Here is a 27134-nt window from a genome sequence, read left to right as displayed (position 1 = left end):
GTCACGGGGCCATTAAAGAGGGCGGCTACTGTAGTTTCACATTAAACACTTCATTAATTTTGGGTTTGTATTTTGACACACCCCATGGTGTTTGAGTGGTCTAAAGTACTTGCCTTTATTATATATCACTGACATTTCACCTCTCTCTGTATGAGTTTGAGTCTTAGCTCCTTCAATGTGAGTATGTGAGAAAGCTTGCCAGCAGCTTCCCAATGGTTGGTGTTTCTTCATCCACCGAATATAATAGTTGCTATGTATAGGAAATCATGTGTTGAAAAATGGCATTAAATACAAAACCAACCCTCATTTATTGTAGCGATAACTTGAATACAGAGTAGCTCCCATGAACAGCATTAAAAGGAGAGAGAGTGGGGAGGGGAGGAGAGAGAGAGCACTAAACTGAACCCACTGGAACCTGTTTATAATGGAACAAAGAGAGGATCACCGAATTTTGTTGCCTGTGGACAGTCCTCTTTTCCACGGAAAATAAATCATAACTATCCTCTATGGGTAGGTGTACACTATAGAGAATAGTCTACTTTTGCTTTTTGGTGTATTTCACTTTTTCAGGTTGGTGTTTATTTTACTATATACACCACTCTCTCGATAACTCGTGCCTTGATAACTCACAAACCTGCTTATAACGCGTCGGGTCAGGAGTGGATCCCATTTTTTTTAAACCAGAAAATAAAAAAATTGTAGCTATATCTTAAAACTTGAAGAAAATCGCAATCAAAATGGGTAACTGAAACATTGATATATTGCTCATTTTATAGTTGAAAATGGTAGATATGAAATGGAAATTTTAATTAGCATTTTGAAATTATCAAATTATCAACTTTTAATAAGGAAGTCATATAAGTGGTTAAATTTTCTTTCCAAACGACATCCATAGTACATCGTAATTAAAAATATTCAAGGAAATTTCGATCAATGAAAATATCACTTATGCATAGTATAGGTAGTACATTACTACTTAAATACCAATAAAATAATTTTTGTTAAGTGAAATTTGTGTTTTAATTCCATCTTTTAGTTCCTCTTAAGTGTAATCATCATAAATGCAATGTGTACTTAAACATAAAATGTGTAAATCTACCATAACAGCTATGTCTGCAAGCATTTCTCTGATAACCTAATTAAGTGATGACAGTGTTTTGATCACTGACTTGCGGAAGTATTTGTTGTAGTACTGCACTGAATTAAAATCTGGCCTCCTTTGTATTATCACATTATGTCTTTTGTTTGAATCAAATAAAAAAGGTGGATTACAAGAAAATTTAAAAGGCATGCAAATCCAACAAACTTAAAATCTAGTGGCCCCAGTCATCGTTCAGGTGAACTCACTTCATGGATTAATCGAACATTGTTAAAATTATTATTGTGTATGTAACATCAACTACCTTAAATTAACCAGCTCATTCATAACTGTGATCAAAGACAGCAAGGCAACCAAGCGAGTTTCAGAGGATTCCTGAACTGGTGTGTGCGTGTGATTTGGATTTTTTTAAACGTAGCTTTAAAAAAAAATTCAGTCATATTGCTACGATGTCTGCAGTGTGGCAGTTTATAGTGATGTAAAACACTTAGGCATCATGCCACAGACATGTAGCATGATACCCCATCCAGTCATATGATTCTGATACCAGGCTGACCAGTCCTAACACTAACCTCATAATGCTGAGTGCCAAGCGAGGCAGCTGTTAGTACCGTTTTTAGAAGTCTTTGGTATGACTCATCCAGGGATTGAACCCACAACTTCCCGCATCTGAGGTGGATGTTCTAACCACCAGGCCACCGGAGAAGTCTCCTGAACTGGCACTAAGAGATATCCTCAAGGATGATAAGCTTCACTATTATTTCCAATGAAATCACGACGTCAATAATGTACTAACTGAACAAATCAAAAATTGAGTTTCACCATAGACAATAGCCTCACGAAATAAATGACACCTGTTTTTGAAAAAAAAAAGGAATCTTGTTTGGTGGTGTATCAACAGTTAGTCTAGTTCCCTGCTAACAAACTACCGATATGGCAGGATAGTATTAAATACCAATCCGAGAACCAGACTTATCAACAAACAAAAAGCAGTGCCATAATACACAGGTGTTTTCGCGTACATGTGATGGTTGTTCAAACCAGCTGGAATGATGTTTCACATGTTGGACATTTTGAAAATAAAAGTGATTTATACAGAATAATGAACAACTTCATTAGAAAAAGCATGTTATTAACAATTATTATTGGTGTGATTGTAAAACGAGGATTCAGTCATTAAACAGCCCAGTCCCCTACCCCCCTTGTGGTTTACTTGATGTTTAAGTGGATATTTTGCATTTTTGGAGGTCTCTCTGTAACTTGTGCCCTCACTTATAGTGCGGTCAATGTTTGTGGACCCCGCTGTGTGCGAGTTATTGAGAGAGAGGTGTATAACAGTATGCAAATTAATTTTTATTCCCAAACCAATGCATTATGTTTATCAAAATATAAACCAGAAAAAAAATCACATAATATTGTTGAATACATTATGTGATTAAATGTAGAATTTTATAAATATCCATTACCTATGAGAATACCTCTTTAATTTTGTGTGCCATGAATCATGTTTGCATATTTTCCTTCATAGATGGTTAAAAAATTTATTATTTCTATGATGACTGGGTACCTCAATACAGCATTTCTCATATAAGCCAAGCGGTCCAGCCTGAAATGAATTTTGAAGGCGGGTGGGGCATATTTTTCATCAAAGGTATCTTTGGCAACAAACATTTGACATAACTTTGTAAACACAGAGTAGAAGTGGATATCATCAGGCACTTGCTTAACATTGTATAAAACATTGGTCATTAAACCAGTTTCTTAACCAGAAGAAGAGGTTTCATTTTTGTCAAATATACATTCACTTACCTTGTTGATTCTTTACCATGACTAGAACTGTTGAGCTTGAATCGTTTGGGCTGAAAATAACATAATAACAGGTTCAGTTGCATATACGTTAAGGAAACTTAAAAATGTACTTTATGAAGTGTTCAATATTCAATATTAGTACAAGGACATCACTTAATGTCCTAGATATGAAGTAAAGTGAATATATTATTGGTGATGATGAGACTAATACCATCCTTAATTTGATGAGACCACACTCACTGTTAAGAAACAAGTTAAACTTTATTATTTTTATGGATGAAGATCTTAAAGGCATCTCCATGTCAGTCCACCTTGAACTGTATTAGAAACAAGTTTGGAGGTCAGTCTAGGTCATGTGACTTATTCATTTACACAAACATGGTCTCTTACAACAAATGAAAATGCATTAGATTGGGATGATACATGCATGCACAAGTCTGAAAGTCTTACCATACATGTGCATGCTTCTGGGCCATAAAATAATAAAGCACTATGTTACAAATTAGTAACAGATAATTTGTGATAATGTCAAGGAAAGAGTATTACTCTTCTGAAAGATCTTTAAATTATAATTACACAATTGAAATAGTCTATAATTCTAACATTAATTGACCCCATCACAATAAAAAAATATTTCAAAATCATGAAGAATTCTGACTTTTAGTCATTTACTCCAGAGAATTGTATTTCCAGTGCCCCTAACAACTTCCCTATATTACTGGATGCTGACCCACTTCCAGCAATTTTAGAAAACAAATCCACATCTTTGGAATCCCCCCCCCAATGTTTTAATACCAAGGCTGTCACACAACAGAGCTTGAAAACTGATCTGAAGACAAAACATAAAGACAGAGAAGAACAGATGGATGGACAAAGGTAACATGGTATATCCCTTGCCCACTCATGGTGGGGTAGATATAACAAGTCAATTGCCAATTTAAGAGTACTAGTGCATTTCTTACGGGTTGACTATTGGGAATAATCTTGCCATTGAGCCTCAACATGGCTCTGTGTGCTGTTTCTGCATCAGCAAAATCAACAAAACAATATCCAGCTGGAAGCCTGCAGAAGACACAAAAGAGAAGTACATTAATTGTTGTCAAGGGCAGAGTTAGATGTAAACTATCAAATAATGCATAAATGACCACACAAACCCCTTTCCATGCACTCTTTTGTCAATAATGACCACACAAACCCCTTTTACAAATAACTCTTGCAATGAGCAAGCAATCTCATAGGTCTCGTGTCTTGCTATTGCAAATTACACAAACATTGCTTATGTTTTTTTTAAGATACACATAAATTACTTGAGTAACAATTATGTCAGCCTCTACAGCAGATGATTTTACTTCATGCCTCTTGTAAATCAGCTCATCATAGAGAAACAGCAGTGAAAAGACCTAGCTGCATATTTACAAAAATCCTAACAAACGGTATACATTCATTTATATGTCGAGTCCAACTGCAAACAACATAATATACATAACATTCGCATAATACACTGGCAGATCAGGGTCTATGGTGTTCATTCTACTGATTATTTCTAACATACTGCACAGACCAAGACCAGCCAGTACATTATGCAATGTAAAGTCTGAATCTGTGCAGCTTGCAGTTAGGCACACACATCTTATGAGTATTTATGGTTAGTGTCCACACAAACTCTATTTAATTTTGATATTATATAATTAATAAACTACTTTGAATCATGCTATCATTTGTAGGCAACAATTTTCATGGTTTCTAATGGTGAGCTAGACCATGAATTACAAGTCACAGCAAAACATAAATCAGACTGTTACTAAGTGTCCCCCCACCTCAGTAAAGCATCTGTTTTTGTTGTATGATAAATTTATTATGAAAGATCAGAAACAAAGAAAGCTGACTGATAATGATTTAATTCACGTATAAAATTTCATTAACTTAAGAGCTATGTTTTAATGCAATGACACTGATTCTAAAGAAAAAATATGAAATTAACATTGGTTGGTCTTTCTTAACTTCACCAAAGACACACTGCACCCATTTATAACAATTAATGCTCAGTGTAACTGTACACAATCCAATGAAATTAGGAAAACATCTGAGTAAGGCGACAACACTAAAATTAAAATTATATACTATTAAACACTGTAACATAGGCATGTGAAAACAATTACTGTGTCGGATTGAAATATTAGTTATTTGATGATTTAAAAAAATATTTTTACTGCATTTTTGATTCTGTTTATTACAAGTACTATAACAATGAGCACATTGTTATTATCAAGCCTGTTAAATACATGTAACTTACTGCTGAATAAACATTGCGATGTTTCACAAAGCCTATTTTTTAATGTCTCAGATGACAACAAAGCCAATTTTAATGTGTCTCAGATGACAACAAAGCCATTTTAATGCATTTCACATGACAACAAAGCCCATTTTAATGTCTCATATGATAAAAGTCATTTTAATGTCTCTGATGACAACAAAGCCATTTTAATGCATCTCAGATAACAAAAAGCCCATTTTAATGTGTCCCAGATGACATCAAAGTCCATTTTAATGTGTCTCAGATGACAACAAAGCCTATTTTAATGTCTCATATCACAACAAAGTCCCTTTTAATGTCTCAGATGACAACAAAGCCATTTTAATGCATCTCAGATGACAAAAAACCCATTTTAATGTGTCCCAGATGAGAACAAAGCCCATTTTAATGTGTGTCTCAGATGATACCAAAGCCCATTTTAATCACATGTTGTCATATAATCTATTTTGCATGAATTAGCTTATGGCTTCAGATCTACTGAACCTGTGTGTTAGAGTGCATCTCCACTGACCTCCCTTTAACCAAGCAATAGCTCATGTGTTAGTGTGCATCTTCACTGACCTCCCTTTAACCAAGCAACAGCCTGTGTGTTAGAGTGCATCTCTACTGATCTCCCATTAACCAAGCAATAGCATGTGTGTTAGAGTGCATCTCCACTGACCTCCCATTAACCAAGCAACAGCCTGTGTCAGAGTGCATCTCCACTGACCTCCTATTAACCAAGAAACAGCCTGTGTGTTAGAGTGCATCTCCACTGATCTCCCATTAACCAAGCAATAGCATGTGTGTTAGAGTGTATCTCCACTGACCTCCCATCAACCAAGCAATAGCCTGTGTTAGAGTGTATCTCCACTGACCTCCCATTAACCAAGCAATAACCTGTAAGTTAGAGTGCATCTCCACTGACCTCCCATCAACCAAGCAAAAACCAGTGTTAGAGTGCATTTCTAGACCTACCAACCCTGACAAGTTCATCTCAATAAGGCAGGTTTTTTTCTTCTCCAGTTTTCAGTAAGGTGTAGCAAAATATCAATAACTGCTACTGTAAAGCTGGGAAACATAATTAAAAGTTCAATGCACCAACAATAAACATTGTATTCACCTGAAAAGTTTGTAAAGTACATGTAGACGTTATTTACCACTAGTACAGTTGCACAAACTCTAGTTCCAAACCCTATGCAGCTCAGTGGCTTGTTGCTATCTCTCAACATGACGTAATTCTTGGAAATTCTTCACCATTTCACATGACGACAGTAGTCCTACATGTAATACCTTGATGCTGATATTTATGTTGTGGGCGTTGAGGTCATACAGCCTAACTAATGGCATTGTGTAGCATGTTTTGATGTCCACTAACATCATTACAAAAGTCAAATTTTCAGGTATATTTCACACAACTGACAACTAAAATAACGACGCTATTCTACAAAGTAAAGTCATAATGTTTTAGTCAGATTTTACTTACTCTGATGTCTTTTGTCTAATAAATTCAAATTTTCACAAAAGAAATGGATCTGTTTTCAAGTTTTGTTGGCCTACATTTCAGTTGGCTGGAAAGCGATGAAAGCCGGGAATGCCGAAATCGGATTAAGTTGAAATATTATTCTTTAACGAAACAAGTAAAAATATATTATGCCTATTGGAACTGTAAGCACTGGTTCATTTCGTTCAAGAAATATATCTCCTACATGAACCTACTTAAACTTACCTCGACATACCTCGACTACCGTTGCATTGCAACAAATTCAAATGGATGTCAATGGAACGTGACAATGCATCCATCTGCTAGTATCGTATTTTCATTCCTCCAGGATAAAGCCAGCACAGTAAGTATATTAATTACACATAAATAAGTGGAAGAGTGTTGATAGAGGCTGCCAAGTGTGTGAGATGTTCCTGAAACTTTGATTACTCATTCCGATGTCAATGACATCTGAACACACTATACAAGGCTGTTATTTGGTTAATAAGACATAGCACTAAAACAAAAACAACATGTGCTATGTCTTACATTGTAGGACTAAAGACAACAGCAATCATATCTCCTGCAACATGACATATTCAAATTGGGACGTGATGTCCAAAAGATGTAATTGTGTCCTTTCCAGCTTTTATTCATAAGAAACTTAATTTCAACAGAACTGTTTATATATATAAAATATAAGAGCTTTGTTTTAAAAGAGGCTTAGTTTGCTGTCACTGGCTTTGTTGTACCACCTAGTCTGTAAACGTCAGGAACTTCATGTTTTGACAGTGATCTTTAAGGATGCTTAAACAATCTATTAAAATATAGTCTTACTTACAGCTGTGCAAATGGACGTTGGCATGAATAACTTACCAATTAAACTAATGAATGCAATAGGCATTAAACCTTCTTGCTTGAAAATGCTTGGAAATGCAAGTTGGCATTATCTTCTACATTATCATCACTCAACATTTATGATGTCGATTCATTCCATCAAGAAAAAACTAAATCAAATTAATTATCCATGCATACATACATTTACTAAAACAAACTATGGTGTTTGATATCCCAGATTTGCATGATTTACATACAAAGAAGAAAAAAAAAGTTACAATTACTTTGAAGATTCCTGTTTGGTATGTTATATTTTATGGAAACTAAACTAATAAATGTTTTTCTTTTGCTAAATACTGGTGTTACATCAGATAAAAGTGGAAACTAGTGGTGTGCATGCTAAATGAGGCATTTAAAAAGTTTGGAATATATATTTGCTTCTCTGAACCTGTCAATAAACTTAATGCAGATTGATAGACAAAATAACATACTATACAATGATGCACACAGTACATTAGACACATGCAGACAAGATAACATAGGTAAATAACAATGATGTAATAAAAAAATCTGACTTAGAAAACCTTTGCAGATGCAAATTTCTGCTTATCATACAATTTTGAAGTATTTTCATCATCTTAAAGATGGCCATGAATGAAGATGACCCATGTTCTGGAAGACTGCTGTTTGTGACTGGTGAGCAGAAAGTGTCTGTTGTGAAGAGGGCACCTGCTGCTCAGTACATGGTGCTGTTTTTAATTATAGTAAGGAACTATTTGAAGCTCAAGAAGGTTTGTACAAGATGGGTCCATCATTTGTTTATCACTGATCAAAAACAGACCAGGATTGAAATCATCAAATAAAATAGCTAATTGCCAAATATGAAAAGAGTGACCAGAAATATCTGAATGAGATCAAAACAGGTGATGAAACAAGGATTTATGTTTCTAAACTCAACTCACAATAAAATAATGATGTAAGAATTGGAGAAAACGTGCAGACACCACACACTATTCAATGTAGTCAGACTATAAAGAGAGTTTTTTTTATGCATCAGGTACCTTTGACTGACTGGCCTTGTATCACTGTACAATTTTACTTTGTAAAAGTTTTGCCAAAAGCCATGGAACACTACCTAAAGACCCATCTATATTCCTGTACCTGAGGTACCTATCTACTCGATGACAATGCCTTGGCACATAAAACAAAAATCCACCATCCTGATAGATGGAACATGAAGAAGCACAGCATCCCAACTTTACCATGTTGTCCATACAGCCTGTTATCAAAGATTCATTGATTGGCTGACAAGCTGAAAACTGACAGTCAGTTTAAGTGCAGCTTTCCAGTGTATGAACAACATACCAAATTAGTGAATACAAATTGGCATTTACTAACTGGATAATCCAACTAAAAAAGCCTGTAGAAAAGCATGGGGATTACTATGACGTACTGATAAACAATGATGAACTTCAATGTATAGTGCATCAATATTCAGAACTTTTCAAATTCACCTTGCATTTGAATGTCCGTGACAAACAGTGATGACACTCACTCTCGATGCAAATGCCACCTACCGTAGTTCAGGGTACATATTTCCTACTTGTTCCCCAATTTTTCTTCTATAACCAAATATTTTTTCATACTCATCATCATCAGGGCTCCTAGAAAAAGTTTAAATTTGGTTTAATATCTAGTCATTCCTTTTTTGTGGAGTATCAATTTTCATGGATTTTGTGGTTAAAACTACAAATTTACAGACTCAATTCTGCATTTAATATATTCTAACAAAAATAAAAATGTTAACACATAAAAATGTGAAAATTGAAACCCATGCAAATAAATTCACAGCATTTTTTGCTGAGTTTCGAAATAACTTCTATTATCATTGTCAAGTACCATATTTCATGTATTTTTTCATACCTATAATTTTTATGTACACAGTCCAGTTATCAAAATAATAATTATTTAAATGTAGCATAATTTTTTTTATACATATCACTTTATATTTTTTGAAAAAATCCATCAAATTATTGGACATAAAATTTCTACTAAGAAGATTTACATTTGCGAAAAAGATCAAAAATACTGTATTTCTATTTTGTTTTTTCAAAAATTAATAATTAATTGTTGGTGAGAAAATGCAATGATTGATGCATAAGCATGTAAGCATGGGTGCCTGCAGCATAGGTCAAGGGGGGTCACATGACCCCCCTCCCAAATCATACTGCAAACATATATATATATATATATATATATATATATATATATATATATATATATATATATATATAGATATATATATATATATATATATATATATATATATATATATATATATATTCTGACAAGTTTAAACATGCAAATGAAGCTGAAAATGTCACATGATTCAGTTCAAAACACTAAGTAAATATCAGCTTTAGTTTCAGATTGATAACATTACTAACTCTCCCAGCCGTGACTGACTGACCCCCTCCCCCCACAAAAAATCCTACATGTGCCCAAGCTCTCTTATTGTCGTTACAATATTTACTGGTGTTTATTAACAAACGGACAAAGGACTTCACAGACCATACCTATAAGTATTATTCCTAATTAGTTCTCCTTATGAAGTCTGTCACCCCTTTGATGTTTTCTTATACAGCAAAAATGAAAACTCAGTACATGCTAAAGTGAAGACCACAGATCATTGGTCATCTAGTCTTATTGTTTCATTATAGTCACACAAACAAAAAATATAAAACCTTTGTCATTTTCCATTGTAAATTTGAAAATCATGGACTTCATTAAATTGATTTGTATATTTATATATACATATACAATCTTATAAGTGCTTGTTCTGTTTTCACTTGGATATAATTAACATTTTATTGCAAATCTATTCTATGATATACCCAACTATTATCTTTATTGGTGAGTTTGGATAACAAGTAATGCGTATGACCACTTGTTCTTATTATATCGGCTGTATGGCCAGCAGCTTCAATAACACACTGACAGATTTTCATTTCGCTACTGGAAGCCTCACTGATTTGACCTCTTCTGTCCATTCTTGCTCTCAACTGGATAACCAAACAACTAAGCATGTTTAATCACTGTGTAAATAACACTGCATAGCCATGTGGTTGTCGTGACAATGTACATCATAATTGTTGATTTAACGGTGTTTATTGATAATGGAATATAGTAGTGTTGTAAGACATGAGGATTATCACAATTGTCAGATAACTGAAAATAGTCCTTTTTCTCTTTGCAAAAGCTACAAATAAAAACCACCCTGAATAAATATCGTCTTGTGCACTGAACAAATTTTGTTTTGTCTCTCTTTCTCTCTCTCACACACACGAGTGCACATGCATTAAAACATGATTTTAAGTTCTTTATTTTTATAATTGCAATTTGATAATGAGATTATTGTTGCTGCAAAAAATACAAATTGCACTTAATTTCTTGACAAAGTGGAATCATACCGTTGCATAAAATTTAGCAATAAATAATACCCATAACTACTACATATTCAAACCATCTTAATCATTTTGCCAACATTAAACAACATAACAACTACATATGCTATAAATGCATATGAACTTGCACACTGAGACATAATTCTCTCTCTCTCGTTCACTAATAACAACAATCTTTTTGGGTGCTTTTATTTTTATTGTAATTAAATTCTAGAGTTGACAGCAGAATGAGACAGAAAATATACGCTTACTTTGTACATTTGTACCATTAGGTTGTCGAGTAGCATGTGTTCCGTAGAAGTTGTTGAGGTACGATCCTTTTTTTTTGTACACGGTCAGTACCACCAAATGATACTTATTTATTTTACATATAATTTTTTGTGCACTGAAATTAATAATTATTTTTAAGTGCACGAAAAATTGCATGAAATACAGTACTTGCAAAGCTACAGTGGCAAGCCTTGCAACATAAGTGATTTTTAAGTGGATTACTTTGAAATCTTTGATATTCTTGTGCAACTTAAAATTATCAAATTTGGTAAAAACAATATTTTCTTATCCGAGTTCAATGGGTTTGATAAAAGTCCACTCATACTTGTTTGTGTTATCATGCTCATATGACAGAACAGCTACTTGTACAAACTTTTGACCTTAAAATTAACAACCAAGTGCAGACTGTCAACTTGTTTACTGGAATGCAATAAAAATTCACTTGAATACAGCGTTGACAGGCTCAATGAAGTATGAAAAGTCAATCAATGATGCCTGTCTTGACCACAAGGTCTGATTTTCAAAACCCCTTCGCAAACGTTGCAATATTTTGTGGGTCAAATCCGTATCGTTTTATTCAGAGCCAATTAAATACTGCAAGAAATGTTTTTGTGGAAACATCACGTCAATGTTACCATTCATGCTTTTGTTGTTGTTGTTGTTCTAGGGTTTAACACCATTTTTCATGCAAATAACACCTCTCCGATTGCCCACTGATGGCTGCCTATTCTTGTTACAAAGTCTGGTCCCATCATGAGGATCACACAACCATATAAAGATGTGTTGTGGGTCAAATCTGTATCGTTTTATTCAGAGCCAATTAAATACTGCAAGAAATGTTTTTGTGGAAACATCATGTCACTTTTACCATTCATGCTTTTACTGTTGTTGTTCTAGGGTTTAACACCATTTTCACGCTAGCTGAGCCTTACCATTCATGCAAGAGAGGTAGTTGTAGAATTTTCAAGAATGCTAAAAATTGGAAGTAAAATAAACACCATTTTTAATCACAACCAGTTACCTAATTTTAGTGTTTTTACAAAACCTGTTTCAATATGGCCGTCCCTTCAAAAGAAATAGCCATATATATAAATATTTTCAGGACAGCCATCAAGACAGACATTTTGCAGCTGATCTTTAATTGGGGACATCTATATATTACAAGAAAGAAATTATAAAATATCTCTGCATTCTTTTGCTGGATTCTGAGACATGATAGTATGATACTGCTACATTTATTTATGAAACCTGGCTGAAAAAGAATTTCCAGTCGTCCAAGATTCCTTTAAGACCAGCTCTATACAGTAAGAAGTGTTTGAATCAGAACTCCATGCTGATACAACCATATCATCAAACTATTGTTATGACTCTATGGTCTTAAACTATGTAACAGAAAGAAGCAACAAAAAAAAACCCAAACAAATTAAGTAAAATCAACAATAATCCTATATGATCTATCACAAACCCCAAAGAATAGAATGTTGCAAATGAATTCCAATAATCCTGAATGTCGTCATGTACCACAATCCAGAATGTCTTTGAATCCATCCTCAATACCTCAATAATACCAGAGTTGTATTTTAGTCCAAAAAGTCAATATTCAATTTGTACTGCCAATGAATAATTTGAATAAATATTTCTTCAAGAATTGTATCTTAACACAACTATAAGCTTTGATCACAGATTCTCAAAGACTGATATTAAATCAGGAATGAATTTACCAACTCCTTCATATACATATTTCACTTGAACTAAGACCAGATCTTGAACTCAAATCTAAGTAAACATCTTGTTTATTTCTAAGAATCATGACAAAAATCATACACAACATATGACAATTGTCAGGCAAGCCAAAACTCTACTCACACTCACTAAGGTCATGGCAGCCAATGTAGGTCTGATCGGTACCATTTTCAAACCAACAGGATATAATTTTAATGAAAATCCCCACCTTACTATGGCTACTATGACTAGCCATTTTGGAGAAGTAGAAAAAACACAATTTTCAAGTTGGCCACCATTATGATCACAATACAGGTATAATAAAGTGATATGGACAGCGTTCTTTTGCATACCAGGGCCCACCAACGTGGAATGAATTGCTCACTGAACTTAGACACAAAGACACAGTGATCCCATTCAAGAGTGCTCTCAAAACTCACTTATTTCTACTACCAGAACAAACTTGAAGACCTAATAATGTTTTCTACCTTAAATATTCTCATCATGTTTTTTTATGTTTTCTAATTTCATAGTGTTTGTTTTTGTAATCATATAATTATAGGTTTTTTATCTTATAGGTGTTGTCTAATGTTGTAAAGCGCTTAGAGCTTCTAAAGATTAGGCACTATACAAAGTCCTCATTATTATTATTGATATTATTATAATCATCAAATTTCATGTATGGCAACAACATATCATATGATGTCTTCTAGTGAAAAAAACAATACGGATATGACCACCTGTTCAGGAGGAGTGACAAAAAGTTTTAAGATGGCCATGGTGGTAGCCATATTGGATCTTGTGTACACCATGTTCATTTAAGACTAAGCAGACATAATAAAATGAAAATCCAATTACAATATGATCATGTGTTAAGGAGGTGTAGTGTTAAGATTGCCCACATGGACACCAATGTGTCTGAATCAGCTATTTGTGGGAAAACATTTGCATTTTGAACCAAATAGTCACTGGCATGAATATGGATGATAAGTTTTTTAGATTAGTAGGAGTTGTACTAACAAATGTATTCTGATTGACAGGCAGATGGATGATAGACAACACACAATTGCATGATCTCTTCTGCTGTGTGACCAGTAGGGCTAATAAATTTAGGAATAACTTGCTGAGTGTAAAGCCCACTTCAACCACAAGGATATGATTTAAGGGCTGAGGTCCTTTTTCATGACATTCACTGGGAAAATGAGTTGTTCTCTTGATCCACTATCTTTAACCATGTGCATCACGTAATACTTGTAAGCACGGACAAATCTACCATGGTCTCTTATCTCGACATCTGTCAAAGAGAAAGTGCAAATAACACCTCTCTGATTGCCCATTGATGGCAGCCTATTCTTGTTACAAAGCCTGATTCCATCATGAGGATCACAAAACCATCTAATCTGCACTGGAAATAATTTGTCACTGAAAGGGCATGTAACTTGCCCACCCTGCACACGTAAGATAATGCTGTCAGGTCTATTCCAGTCGAAGTTGGCTATTATGTTTGACAGATCTTTATCGTGGCTGATATCTCTTCTGCCATGATGCCTAAAAGTGTCGCATATCATGGAGTGGTAGAAAGACGTTTTCTATTTTCTTTCCTCTCTCAATGATAATTTTGTAGCCAGAAAGTGTATGATAGTTTATATAGTCAAGAAGTAGAGAAAAAGGTTCTGGTAATTGCTCAACAAGATAATTAAAATCAAAATGAATGATTGTAGTACTTGGAGGAAGATATAATGAGCAAAGTGTAAGAATTCTGTCTATGGACACAAGAACAGCTATAGCCTGTAATGTATTATTAAAATTAAACTGGTTGTGAGGAGTTTGTTGTTTGATTATTTCTTGAAAAGTTGTTGCAGGCTATTAAGCTTTTTTGATTCACTCTCTATCCTTTTATTTAAAAAATGTCTCCTGACGGCAACCAGCTACTCAGTAAGTATAAGACTAAATTCATTAATAATTGCCTTAAACCTCAAAAATTCTATTGTATCATGGTGTCAGATGAATTCTCTTTTTGTTCAATTTTGAGCATGCATGATCTTTGAGGACTGGTCTGCTGCTCCATTTGTGGTCTGGATCAAACTAGTTTCTTGCCAGTCATGTTGTTGTTGTAGGGTTTAACGCCATTTTCAGCACACGATAGGCTATACATGGCGGCCAGTATCAGTGGTGGAGGAAGAACCTGGGAAATCCCCGGAAAGAACCACTGACCCTCGTGAAGCTACTTGCAAGCTTTCTCACATACCCACATTGGCCGAATCCAAGACTTGAACCTATGCAGACAGAGGTGAGATGGCAGTGATCCATAACGGAGAGCGCTTTAGACCACTCGGGGCCCCTACTTGCCAGTCATGTAGGGTTTCTAATTTGTCATACTGCCACTGATTACATGAGCTTTCAACATCACTCTCTATTTGGGTTACTGCATGTATAGGTTTGGGATGCATCAAGAATGTAAACTTGGTCTTGTCCTGTGGCCAGGTAATATGTTTGATTACAGATTAAATTCATGATGGGTTTCTTTTCTTTGTATAACATTTCTTTTCAAGGAGTTTTACATAATTCAAAAAAATTTCACTTGCAAAAATTATTTTTTAAAATAATAGTGAGACCCTTAAGAACCATAAACCACTGAATGTTTTTGGTTTACTAAGGTTTATGCAGATGTGAATAATAGTCTCTTTCTAAGCACTTATTTGACAAGAGAGAGAGAGAGAGAGAGAGAGAGAGAGAGAGCAATTTTGAAAGAATCAGTCTGTGTAAGAGTGCACAAAATGAATAATGCCATTATTTTTTAAATTTTATTTTAAATACATTTATTTTAATTAAGAATAAGCGGAGCAATATAAATTCCTACTGAAAATCGTATCCTTCGATAGGAAAAAAATACAGTTGCTCTACACATAAATAGTTGTCATCATAAGAAACATCAGAGGAATGTGATACACTTTTAATAACTTTAAAGCAAGTCCCTTGGAATTATGAATGACACTCCACAATGTTTAAATAGTCTGTAGAATTCATTATGTTCACAGCTCAAATGGTTGGCTTGAAGAAAGCAAAGAGCATTGTCGGTTGTTTCTTACATCGTTCTTTAATAATACGACTCGAGTTAATGATTCCATTTCTTGTGCTGTAGCTAAATAAAGGTCATCCTTAGCAATCGTGAAGTTTAAAAACAAAATCTCACTGTAAGATCTAACACTTCAGGTGATGTCATATCACTACAGGTTGGCTCACATTATACATTCTCATCATCATACAGCACTTTCATCACTGGCGTGATTGCTTTCAGGAAACAACAAGTTTACTCTCACATTAATCAGAATATTGTCGAAAATAAATAGTAAAAAGGTGCTCAGGGTCAAGGTCCAGTCATAATTCAAAAGTCAATGGAATACTGTCCTCATCATCATCCTCACTTGTGCATCATTGTCTGCATTAACAAGGGAAGCAGACAAGTTCCATGACTTTTAGAATTCTACTGTGTCTGCCCCCATTGATAAGGCAACAATGGGAGGCTACTTTGTCTGCCCCAGTGATAAAGTTATCAAAAGGGAGTCTACTTTGTCTACTCCCAATGATAAAGCATCAAAGGGAGGCTACTTTGTCTGCCCCACTGACAAAGCACCAAAGGGAGGCTACTTTGCCATTGATAAAGCATCAAAAGGAGGCTACTTTGTCTGCCCCATTGATAAAGCATCAAAGAGAGGCTACTTTGTCTGTCCCCATCAAAGTGAGGCCACATGTCTAGTTAATAAAGCCCTAATATTCAATTTAAATAGAAACAATGTTCGACTGAACATGTATACAAATGAATAACATCAATCACAATTTTAAATGGGCTTACTGACAAGCATTTAGTTATTAATAAATGTGATTAGACTTAAAACCTTTGTATAATGATAAGACTTAAAATTGGCCTCTTCTCAGTTCTAATCTCTGTTGGTACACCTGGTTGTTTAACCTCACATGACCTTGAAACATGTTCTCGGTCTTCATCTCACAGATCAGACCACTACAGTACCTGTTAACTGTAATTAATCTGTTCCAGAATGTGTCAGGAATTAAGCATCTAAAATATATGTTCAAGTTTGAACTGAGTTTTGGTTTTATGGGTATTTTCAAAGCATAAAATTGAATTTTGGATCAAATTTGTTTCAGTATTCAGAGTTGAGTGGTTTAACTTTACTGGGGAAAGATATTAAAGGTGGAAAAATTAAGGGCTAAACAAATCAACTTTTGTCATGAGGGGATTCAGGTATACTGAGATTTCAGTTTGCCGGAGTTTCACTGCAATAAGCATAAACTGTGTCAACAAATGCTTAGCCTCTTCAAAAGCAAGTATTTAATCGCAATATTTCTTTTGTAACTGGCAGATAATAAGCACTGAAAGCTTGAGATAGGTTTGTACTTAACTTTAATATATTTTATGAAATAGGGGAGAAGGAAGCAGAATAATAATTAAAGAAAGCCATCTGATCTCCTTGTTGAACTACACCTGTTACAGCATTTTGACTTATGCAGACATCAAAGATCACAATCTGACACTGGAGCATTTGATTACAAAATCAATGGGTCATCTTTCTCAGCCAAATGCCTGTCCTGTGATCGATGAATACATGCCAAGCCCTGGTGAGGAAAAAGTATAATCCAAGTGGACAAAAAGAGTAATCTGAGCAGAAAAAGAGTAATCCACATATAACATGATAAAAATTCAATGAGCATGTCGTGTACATAATGATTTACTTACTCGTCTGGACTTTTAACATCAATTACTGCTTCAAGTTTTCATATATAACACTTTGAGCTTTAAAAAGCAACAGACTCATTTTGGATTTCAAAACATTTTGTACACCAGTAGAGTACTAAGTGCTGGGTTATTAGAGCCTGGATCTAAATTCAGTTTTACTTTTGTTAACAATGCTGCATAATCTCTCACAGTCAGTATTAGAATGATAGAGAACCAATATTCCTTTTATAACCTGACAAAGAAGATGAAATTTATATCTTCCAGTTATTGTATCTTTTAGCTGGCAAATAAGAGGAAAAAATCAACTCTGTCCCCATGAAGTACATTGTCAGGTAGAGTGCCAATTTGATACTTCAGGAGTTCTCCTTCTAATTTATGAGCAGCCTTTCCTGCAGCAGTGTGCATCATATGACAACCTGATATGAACAATGATGGAGACATTTTTAAAAATTTAGAATGCAACTCATTTATGAATTCCAGTCATCACTGGTGCAGCATCAGCTGAAAACCCCATAGAGTTTTGCCAACATATATTTATTCAAAGCATTATCAAGCAAATAAAATATTGTTTTCTCCAGTGGCATCTACTGTTAATTCTGGTAATGAAAGAAGAGCACTCTGACTTTGCCCATTTCGTTGTCAAAGTCTCTTACACAGACTGGGTACAACTTTTTGTCATAATCACTACTCCTGTATGTTACAATACTAAACGGTCCAATTTCCATGGCTTCTGCATATTTAAGCGAAGTATCTTCTGCTAAACACCTAACACTATTAGATGATTTTTTTCTTGCACATGCATATTTTCTGCAACTCTGAAATCGGGAAACATATGTTTGAACAAAGGACCAATGTAGTCTTCTACCGCTAGGGTTAGTCCGTGTTCTTTTAAGAACATCGGTACAAAACGCCTCTGCATTTATAAAATTTGTGTCCACAATTTACTTTTGCTGTACAACCCCCCCCCAAAAAAAACCAACACAAAAACATAGTACTGAAGTTAGGAAAACGAGCCAATTCAAGGTTTCTTTCTTTTACCACGAGCAATGATTACAAGTTAGAAAACCAGTCTGTTAGAAAAGTGCATGTATGTCTACGGACAAGTGTACTCTTATATCGTAGTTACATAGAAGCCGTCTTTTCTAGAATACAGTCTGTGGGATTAATGGGATGTTAATAAAAATGAGAAAACAAATCATTAAAAAAAATTTGGAGGGGGGATATACTGAAAATGTGTAATCCGAATACATGTATGCATAAGGCGTAATTTAGTGGGAAAAAGCGTAATGATTATGCCAAAAGTGTAATGGTTGGCATGTATGTCGATGAGGTCAGAGCAACATGAAAAAGATCAACCCAAACTTGAGTTAAACCAGATGATCTATGGATGGGCAGACACTGCAACCGTCACACCCCTCCAAAGCTTTCAGTTGGGGGGATTCAAATAACTGAAGATACAAATAAATATATTGTCAAGAGACTAATGACTTCAACACCATTAAACATTTTTCAAAATTTAGAATGCAACTCCTTTATGAATTCCAGTCATCACTGATGCAGCATCAGCTGAAAACCCCATACAGTTTTGCCAACATATATTTATTCAAAGCATTATCAAGCAAATAAAATATTTGCAGTACTAAACGGCCCAATTTGCATGGCTTCTGCAAATTTAAGTGAAGTATCTTCTGCTAAACACCTAACAATATTTGTTCTTGCACATGCATATTTTCTGTAACTCTGAAATCGGGAGCAATGACTACAAGTTAGAAAACCAGCCTGTTCTCTCCTAACTAAGCCATATAACTGCTATAAATAGAAACTGAGGTCAAAACTGTTAGGAAAGTGCATGTATGTCTACGGACAAGTGTACTGTTATATCATAGTTACCCTGTTAGTTTGTTCTTGATAAGTTTGACTTGATTTGCTGGTTCTCCCATCTGATCAAAGGCCTGCATGATGAAAAACTCATCCATGTATGGCTCAAGCTGAAATTACAATTATAATAGGTATTAGAGTTCAAAAGCACACAGTTTCATAGCAATTTTATGTTAGTTGCTTACACACTGGTAACTTTATCATAAGTGCAATTAGCAATACAAAGTTCATATAAATAAAATGTAAATTTAATAAGCACATGTACTGTTGTTTGATGCGAATGCAAATATTATATTTGTCGTGAATGTGCCATTCTCTGGCAAAAGTCACTGAAAGTTGATGAATATAGTCCATCTGTACATGGTTGAGCGTGTATACCCTTTTATATAAATATAATTCTGTACTAAATTCAATGTTTTACTGAAACCTGTAGAACGGACATTATTTAAAATAATTACAGTGAGATTCCTTTACAGACATAAATCAGTGATTCTATGACCAAGCATTTTTTAGGGCAATGAAATGCTTCAACAATTCAAGGTTATTCTGGATAAAAAAAATTACATGTTGAAATTCAGCAGAATTTAAAATCTTGTTTAAAAGCTTTTTTAATTGTTGAAAAAAGCATTAAAGCAAGCAATACTTAATACATGTTGGATGTTACTACAAGCACTTTCACAAATAGTTAAACAATAAGGTTGTTGTAATGAAGCTAGAAAGTGAGTGGTTTATTTACGGTATTAAGAAAATCCCTCTTTCTATATATATCGTAATGTCAGCCTATTCTGCGTGTCAGGTGATTCTACGCAATGAGACATCATTTCTTTAAACATTTGATCACATGCTATTTTGGGTCAAAAATCCATTTTGTAGCCAGAAAGAACAATTGTACATTAATTAAGAAAAGTGACATTCATAAAATGTGCAAAAATATCCCACATTCTGACTCGAAATGCACATAAAAATGTGATTTCTAAATGGCAACGTGAAGACCCACTCCATGACCTTCTTGAACCTGTTACCAAGAAAATTTGATTTACTATGCATCTTTTAGAACCATACAAATAAATGCATTATATAAAAGATGGAAATATGTACCTTAAAACAAAACTGTATCTTAATCCAAGTTTCCAATTTTGCAAGAAGTTGTCCCACATTTACAAAATCATCTGCTACCCAACGTGTCTACTTCCTGCTAGAAAATAAATTATCAACAAATTCCCCGGCGTATAGTCTGTTTCTATATTCTGTAGTAATGTTTCCCCATCAACAAGATGCTGTAATCATATTACATCCTATTCATTGTTGTTTCTCTTCGACATAATAGCTTATTTTTCATAAAATGTTGAACTTTACTAACTTTTTTACAAGATTGGTTTAGTTTGCCTAATATCTCTTGCCATTTATTGGCATTTTTATGTTGACTTTTGTAAAACTAGCTATAAACCTGACCTAATTACTTGACTGAACTGCTGACAGAAACAGTCCAAAGTAATATATTTCGTTTTTATAGCCCGGTGGGTAAACATTATTTTTCAAAGCTATGCGCAGAATAGGCCGACATAACGCGAATCAGGAAAACAGGGGGGTGGTATCCTCTGTGTCCAAAATTAATATTATTTTGAACAGAATATTCTGGTGACAACTGTATCTTTTCAAATGGTAAGCACTGCCGTATTTTATTTTTGTCAATCGCTCGAATTAGGTATGCGTTTTGCTTCAATATTGGAAACCAAAAACCTTAGATGCACAGAAATACCCTACAGCAGTGTAGATGCACTGGCATGTTATGCATGGTGCCATGCATTCCTGGTTGTGTCTATTCAGCTGGCATTAATGCTTCACTATGCCATCTATGAATAGCTAATGTAATGTTTTATCTGGAACAATGAAATTAGGAGGAACAGTGTTCTATGAAGTCACCTGTGCATTTGCTTCTGTTTGCATGTTACATTGATCGTTTCAAAATAGTTAAGAAATTGTTTCAACTGAAAGTTGATAGTGAACTTTCCAAAAATAAAATAAAATGTAATCTTGCTACTCCTATCGGTTAAAATTAACTACAAATTACAATGTATAGTTTCAGCTGCTCTTTTAAAGTCATATGTCCAAAATACACTGCATATAACTCTCCATTCAAACATACACTTTCACACAGGACTACAATGACCATGAATATAATAATTTTACACATGTACAAAATAAATTTATAATAAACATAAAACACTTGATTTTTCAACTTGAAAAAAAAGTTTTGCTTAAAACCAATGTTAAATACATAATGAGAAATAGAGGACATAATTGAAATAAGCAAATGAAAACATAGAGATAGCACTTTCCGTTTTATTTGGTGTATATTTCTCCCTCCCTCTCTCTCTATATGTACATACATACTGGGTGGCATGTAGTGCAATGGGATACCACTCCGGTGGCCTAGGGGTTAGAGCGTCCGCCTCGGATGCGGGAGGTCGTGGGTTCGATCCCCGGCCGAGTCATACCAAAGACTTACAAAAATGGTACTAACAGCTGCCTCGCTCGGCACTCAGCATTAAGAGGTTAGTGTTAGGAGTGGTCCGCCTGGTGTCAGGATAATGTGACTGGGTGGGACATCATGCTTTATGTCTGCAGCATGATGCCCCAGCGCTAGACATCACTATAAACTGTCATACTGCAGACATTGTAGCGATATGACTGAAAAATTGTTAAAGCTACGTTATAAATCTAAATCACACACACACACACACACAATGGGAACAGAGTTCCTTTATTTTTTTTCATGTTCCCATACTTCTTTGTGCTTGGCATTGTCCCTCAAATCTTTATGTAGCACTACATTACTACATCACTATATATATATATATATATATATATATATATATATATATATATATATATTGCTTTTCTTGTTTTGCTTCCACTTTTCCCTACTATATTCAAAAGAAGTCACATGTCCCTAAAATTCATGATTAACTTGACCCGTCATAGTAATGATGGGCATAATGGACAAAATCACAGTGTTTAAAGTCAGGAAAGGCAGCTGTATCAAGATAAACAGGTAAAATTATGGTTTCAATCTTTAATTACATTTTAAACAAGTATGTTAAAACCAGTTTTTTTGTGGTGTTACTGTGAATATTTGACTGAAAAGAAATGCTGCAATGAACCAAGAATTATGAGACTAAGACTGTATTAACCATTTAAATTAAATCATTAATTAACTTCTGCATTAGCAGTGACAGTTACAACAATAATTTGCTAGCACTATGTAAACTCTAATTTTGCTAACAATGCAATAAAATATCTTGAAAAAATCGTACGGTTAATAGTTTGTGTATTATGTTGATATCTCAATGAAGGTGCATTTGTGTCGTTCATATATGAAACCTGCAACATTACAAAATTCAAATTGTGACTTTATGAACTGTAACTTTTGTTTCTAAATGAAACACATAATAGAGAAAAAAGAAATTGTGACTTTTTGTCCTATGACCTTCTGTCATACAACCTTTACACAGGCACTTGATTCTAGCGGAAACTAACGTGTACACTCACAATTAACATTAATGTTAATTGGTGAGTGTAGAGTTTAGTTTTCCCCTCAATCAAGTTCATGTGAACCTTTATTCATGATATCGCTGTTATTTTTTTTTCTGTCTATTTTTCAACCTGATGATTACGTTTCTTAAGTAAAATGAGGAAATGAGGCACAGCTGACAAAGAAGCCTAGAGATTTTACATCTCCCATCCACAGCGTTGGCGTTGGTGAAGAGGACATCATGGCGAGTTTTCTTTAAAAGCTCTGTGACAGTGAATGTTAGGCCCGTATCTTCACAGCAACATTAATGCAGCATGTATCCGTGGCTAGTACCGGAAGTCAAAAGCGAGAACCTTTGTTGTCTGGTTTCCTGATTAGTATATTAGTGTCAGCCCTAAGAGTGAAATTCGGAATATGCTGTCTCTTTCCGCAAGTAAAATAGCTTCGTCTATCTCGAAGTTAATCATAGTGATACTTAACGAATTGGTTGCGGACGAACATTTCGCTAAATGCGCGAAAAGTCTTACAATATTATTGACATTGAAAATAACAGTTGACGACACTTCAGCAATAAATGAATTACATGCATAGTTAAGCAGCAGCAGAGAGGGTGAACAGACCATAGAATTCCGACAAAACAAATAAAACAAACAAATAAATCATCTCGTAGAAAGGTCAAGATTTTACAAATGAACTTTTCCTTGAGATGTTTTATTTCTGTAATGGACGATTGTACTAATAAAACCTCAGTTTGAAATAGTAGCTGAAAAAATAAAGTACTCTACGTGTTTATTTATTTCTTGTTTATTTGTTTGACGACCAACGTTGGTAGGTACCCTCTCTGCTGCTCCCCGTTACCCAAATATTTTATCAATACCCACACGATATCTTGTTCTTGGATCATGTAAATTTATTGTTATAAATCCATGCGGAGTAGCTTGCGCTCGTGAGAAGAAATTTTTGAATTTAATTATATCCATGTCACCACCACACCAAGTTTGATGAATATTTCGCAACGTGTGTGTGTCTACGCCATTAAACACAACTAAAATGTTGCAGTTGTCTCTGATCACCTTCGGAATTTGTGTATATCGTTGAGTAACATAGATCACGTCTGTATTTTTGTGTCTCCCTCGGGAAAATATTCTGGCTGGATTTGATTGTTTATCTAGCATCACATCGTCGTATACAACTAAATTATTAATAAATCCGTCTATGGAATCTACAGATGGTGCTTCATCAATATCGGTTATAAACTCTATAACATCATTATCTTCATCCAGTAATCGCGCGTTTTCATTGAAATCTTTAAGTACATCATAACATCGCTGATCATCAACGGATGGTGCTACTAAATATAATTTATCCCATTTCAACCATCTCATTATCAGATTAAGTAATAATTGCGTCTTACCCGATCCAGATGGTCCTATGATAATCATTCTGATGGAGTTCGGTAGCGCAGGATGATGCTTAACTGGCTCTCGTTGCCGAGTTGCTGAGAAATCAATTATATCCATATATATTATAACATGAATTTATATTGTTTACGCTGTAAAGTTAAAACTCCAACTGTTGATTTAGCCACGGTTACAACAAAAAACAAAAAAATAGCGTACGGTGGAAAATGTTCTATATGCGGTAGAAAGAAATTTTCATTTTTACCTAATAGGCGCGGTGGTGATATTGCTAATTTGATGTCAAAGTTTCCAGGCGCTCCATGGGCTAAATACAGTGGGGAAAAACATCTACCAGGATATAATTATTGCGGTCCTGGTACTCAACTCGATATCAGGCTCGATAATCAAGATCAACCAAAACTAGGCGAGGAACCAATAAACGCTATTGATCGAGCTTGTCATGCTCATGATGTAGCTTATAAAAGTCAAAATCTACAAGATAGGCATATTGCAGATGTAAAATTAATTCATTCATTAAATTCTATAAAAAATAAAAATATTAGAGAATCATTAGCTAATTGGTTAGTAAGATCCTCGATGAAAGGTAAATTAGCGATTGGGGCTGGTAATTAATAATGGAATCAATTTATTATTCACCAGTTGGATACTGGAGAGGCAAAGCAGCAATTGGTAAACTCGCTGATGCAGCGGCGGTTAAACATTCTACTGCTAGCGCGTGGTTGTCCAGGCAGGCAATATGGCAAATTTATCTACCACGTCCTAAACAAATTCAGTACTCGTATTTCGATGTCAGTGTTCCTAATGAAGTTCATCAAGCTGATATTCTGTTTTTACCGCATGATACTGTGCGTGGAAAAACGTACAAGTACGCGTTAACCGTAGTTGATGTTGCAAGTAGATATAAAGAAGCAGAGCCGCTATCAGCGAAAACATCATCTGAAGTAGCCGATGCGTTTGAACGAATTTATCAACGAGGACTCGGACCACGAGGTGGTCTGCGATGGCCACAGCTACTACAGGTTGATCCTGGTAAGGAATTTCTTGGTCCAGTATCATCGCTGATGAAACAACATAATACCAAAATACGACGAGGTCATACTGCAATTCATCGTGATCAAGCAATTGATGAGCGATTTAATCGAACACTTGCTGAACGGTTATTTGGATATCAATACGCGAGGGAATTTATTCAGGATAAAAGATCTCGCGAATGGGTGGCAAGATTACCAGGCGTGATAGCTGCATTAAATAATGAGATCACACGAACAACCAACATGAAACTCATTAGCGCGGTCACAAAAAAAAATATACCAACACAACGGAAAGATGCTGGAAAACAAAAAATATTAGGTGATGTCACAGTCAGATATTTATATGAGCCTGGTGAACTTGAAGGTGGTAAAGCGAGAGCGACTGATCCTATTTGGAGTGTTACCACACACAAAATATCTACCGTGACAAGATCCACTGGAAGAAATGTAGGCGTTTCCAGACCCGCAATCTACAGATTAGATTCGGCCGCTCCTCAACGTGGATTTACACGTGAACAACTACAAATAATTCCCGCGGATACACAACTACCACCGCGATCACTCCGGTGATTTCGATCACTTAACTAGCACCCAAGGCGCTAGCGCCAGGGTGCCTGCACCCCGACGTCGATTACACTCAAGACAGGTTAACATGGTATTTTCTCGTGTATGACCGCGACTATTATCTTTTCTATCTACGGTGAATTGTCTTGAATCATTACTCGAATACCGCCATAACATTATACAATTACAACATGCGCAATGATTGTTCTGCTGCTGTTTTAACTCAATAATAAATTCAACATCAAGATCAAAGTCACGTTTATTTTTTTTTGTCAGATTGTTTGTATCCGATAAATTTTTTTCTTATTATATCATCATCGATGATGTTAAATTTATCAACGATTTCAGGAATTATAATTCTACGTAATTGAGATATATTTCTGACCCTCGATACCGCCAAATAAACTAAATTTGACCACTCGATGCGATCGTCTACAATCCAGACTCGTGTATCAGAAATAGTTAATCCCTGTGACGAGTGGATCGTCATGGCGTATCCCAACACCCATGGAGATTTGTCAGCGCGTAATGCATCTTCGACCACACTGATATCAACGGCGACAATATCATTTAATACGAGATTCTGTTTCCTTGACTCTGTCAAGGGTCCTGGAATATCAATATTAATATTCTGTTTTCGTGTATCTGATGGTCTATAACACAACGGAACGGGTAATTCTGAATGTTTTTCTTTATGTAGTTGAAATAACTGTTGTTGTAAAGCGTCTCTGATTATTTTTTTACTTGCTACGATCAAATCGGTGGGTCTCCATGAGTTCAAAAAATCACTCATTGATGTCTCTGAGATCACTCCACGTATTATTTCACACTGAATTTTGTTTGATTGTAATCTGATTAATTTTTTAAACTCCTTCAAATTTGCATCAAGAGCTCTATGATCATCATCTATTTCTTTGTAATAATCAACGAAATTTTTTAACCAATCATGTGGAGATGGTCCAACAAAAGGCG

At 34.9% G+C, this 27134-nt stretch overlaps 1 protein-coding gene across 2 annotated transcripts in view; it reads right to left on the bottom strand.

Moving 5' to 3' along the window:
* LOC149807817 (tRNA selenocysteine 1-associated protein 1-like) overlaps positions 1-23504 on the bottom strand; it is a 43624-nt gene extending 20120 nt beyond the window's left edge. The window contains exons 1-5 of one of the 2 annotated variants that reach the window (XM_089970912.1): positions 23348-23504; positions 19624-19721; positions 9099-9185; positions 3871-3970; positions 2909-2958 (exon numbers count right to left, since the gene is read on the bottom strand). In XM_089970912.1, coding sequence (XP_089827038.1) covers positions 2909-2958; positions 3871-3970; positions 9099-9185; positions 19624-19721; positions 23348-23389 — 377 coding nt within the window. In that variant the 5' untranslated portion in view covers positions 23390-23504. The remainder of the gene's footprint in view (positions 1-2908; positions 2959-3870; positions 3971-9098; positions 9186-19623; positions 19722-23347) is intronic. The other variant, XM_089970920.1, reaches the window with a different exon arrangement.
* Positions 23505-27134: the final 3630 nt, after the last annotated feature.

Source organism: Sinohyriopsis cumingii, chromosome 1 (assembly GCF_028554795.1).
Source record: "Sinohyriopsis cumingii isolate HCF-2022 chromosome 1, ASM2855479v2, whole genome shotgun sequence".
Classification (NCBI taxonomy): Eukaryota; Metazoa; Mollusca; class Bivalvia; order Unionida; family Unionidae; genus Sinohyriopsis; species Sinohyriopsis cumingii.
The sequence above is the reverse complement of the archived record's forward strand: the minus strand, read 5'-3'. Positions and strand labels throughout refer to the sequence as shown.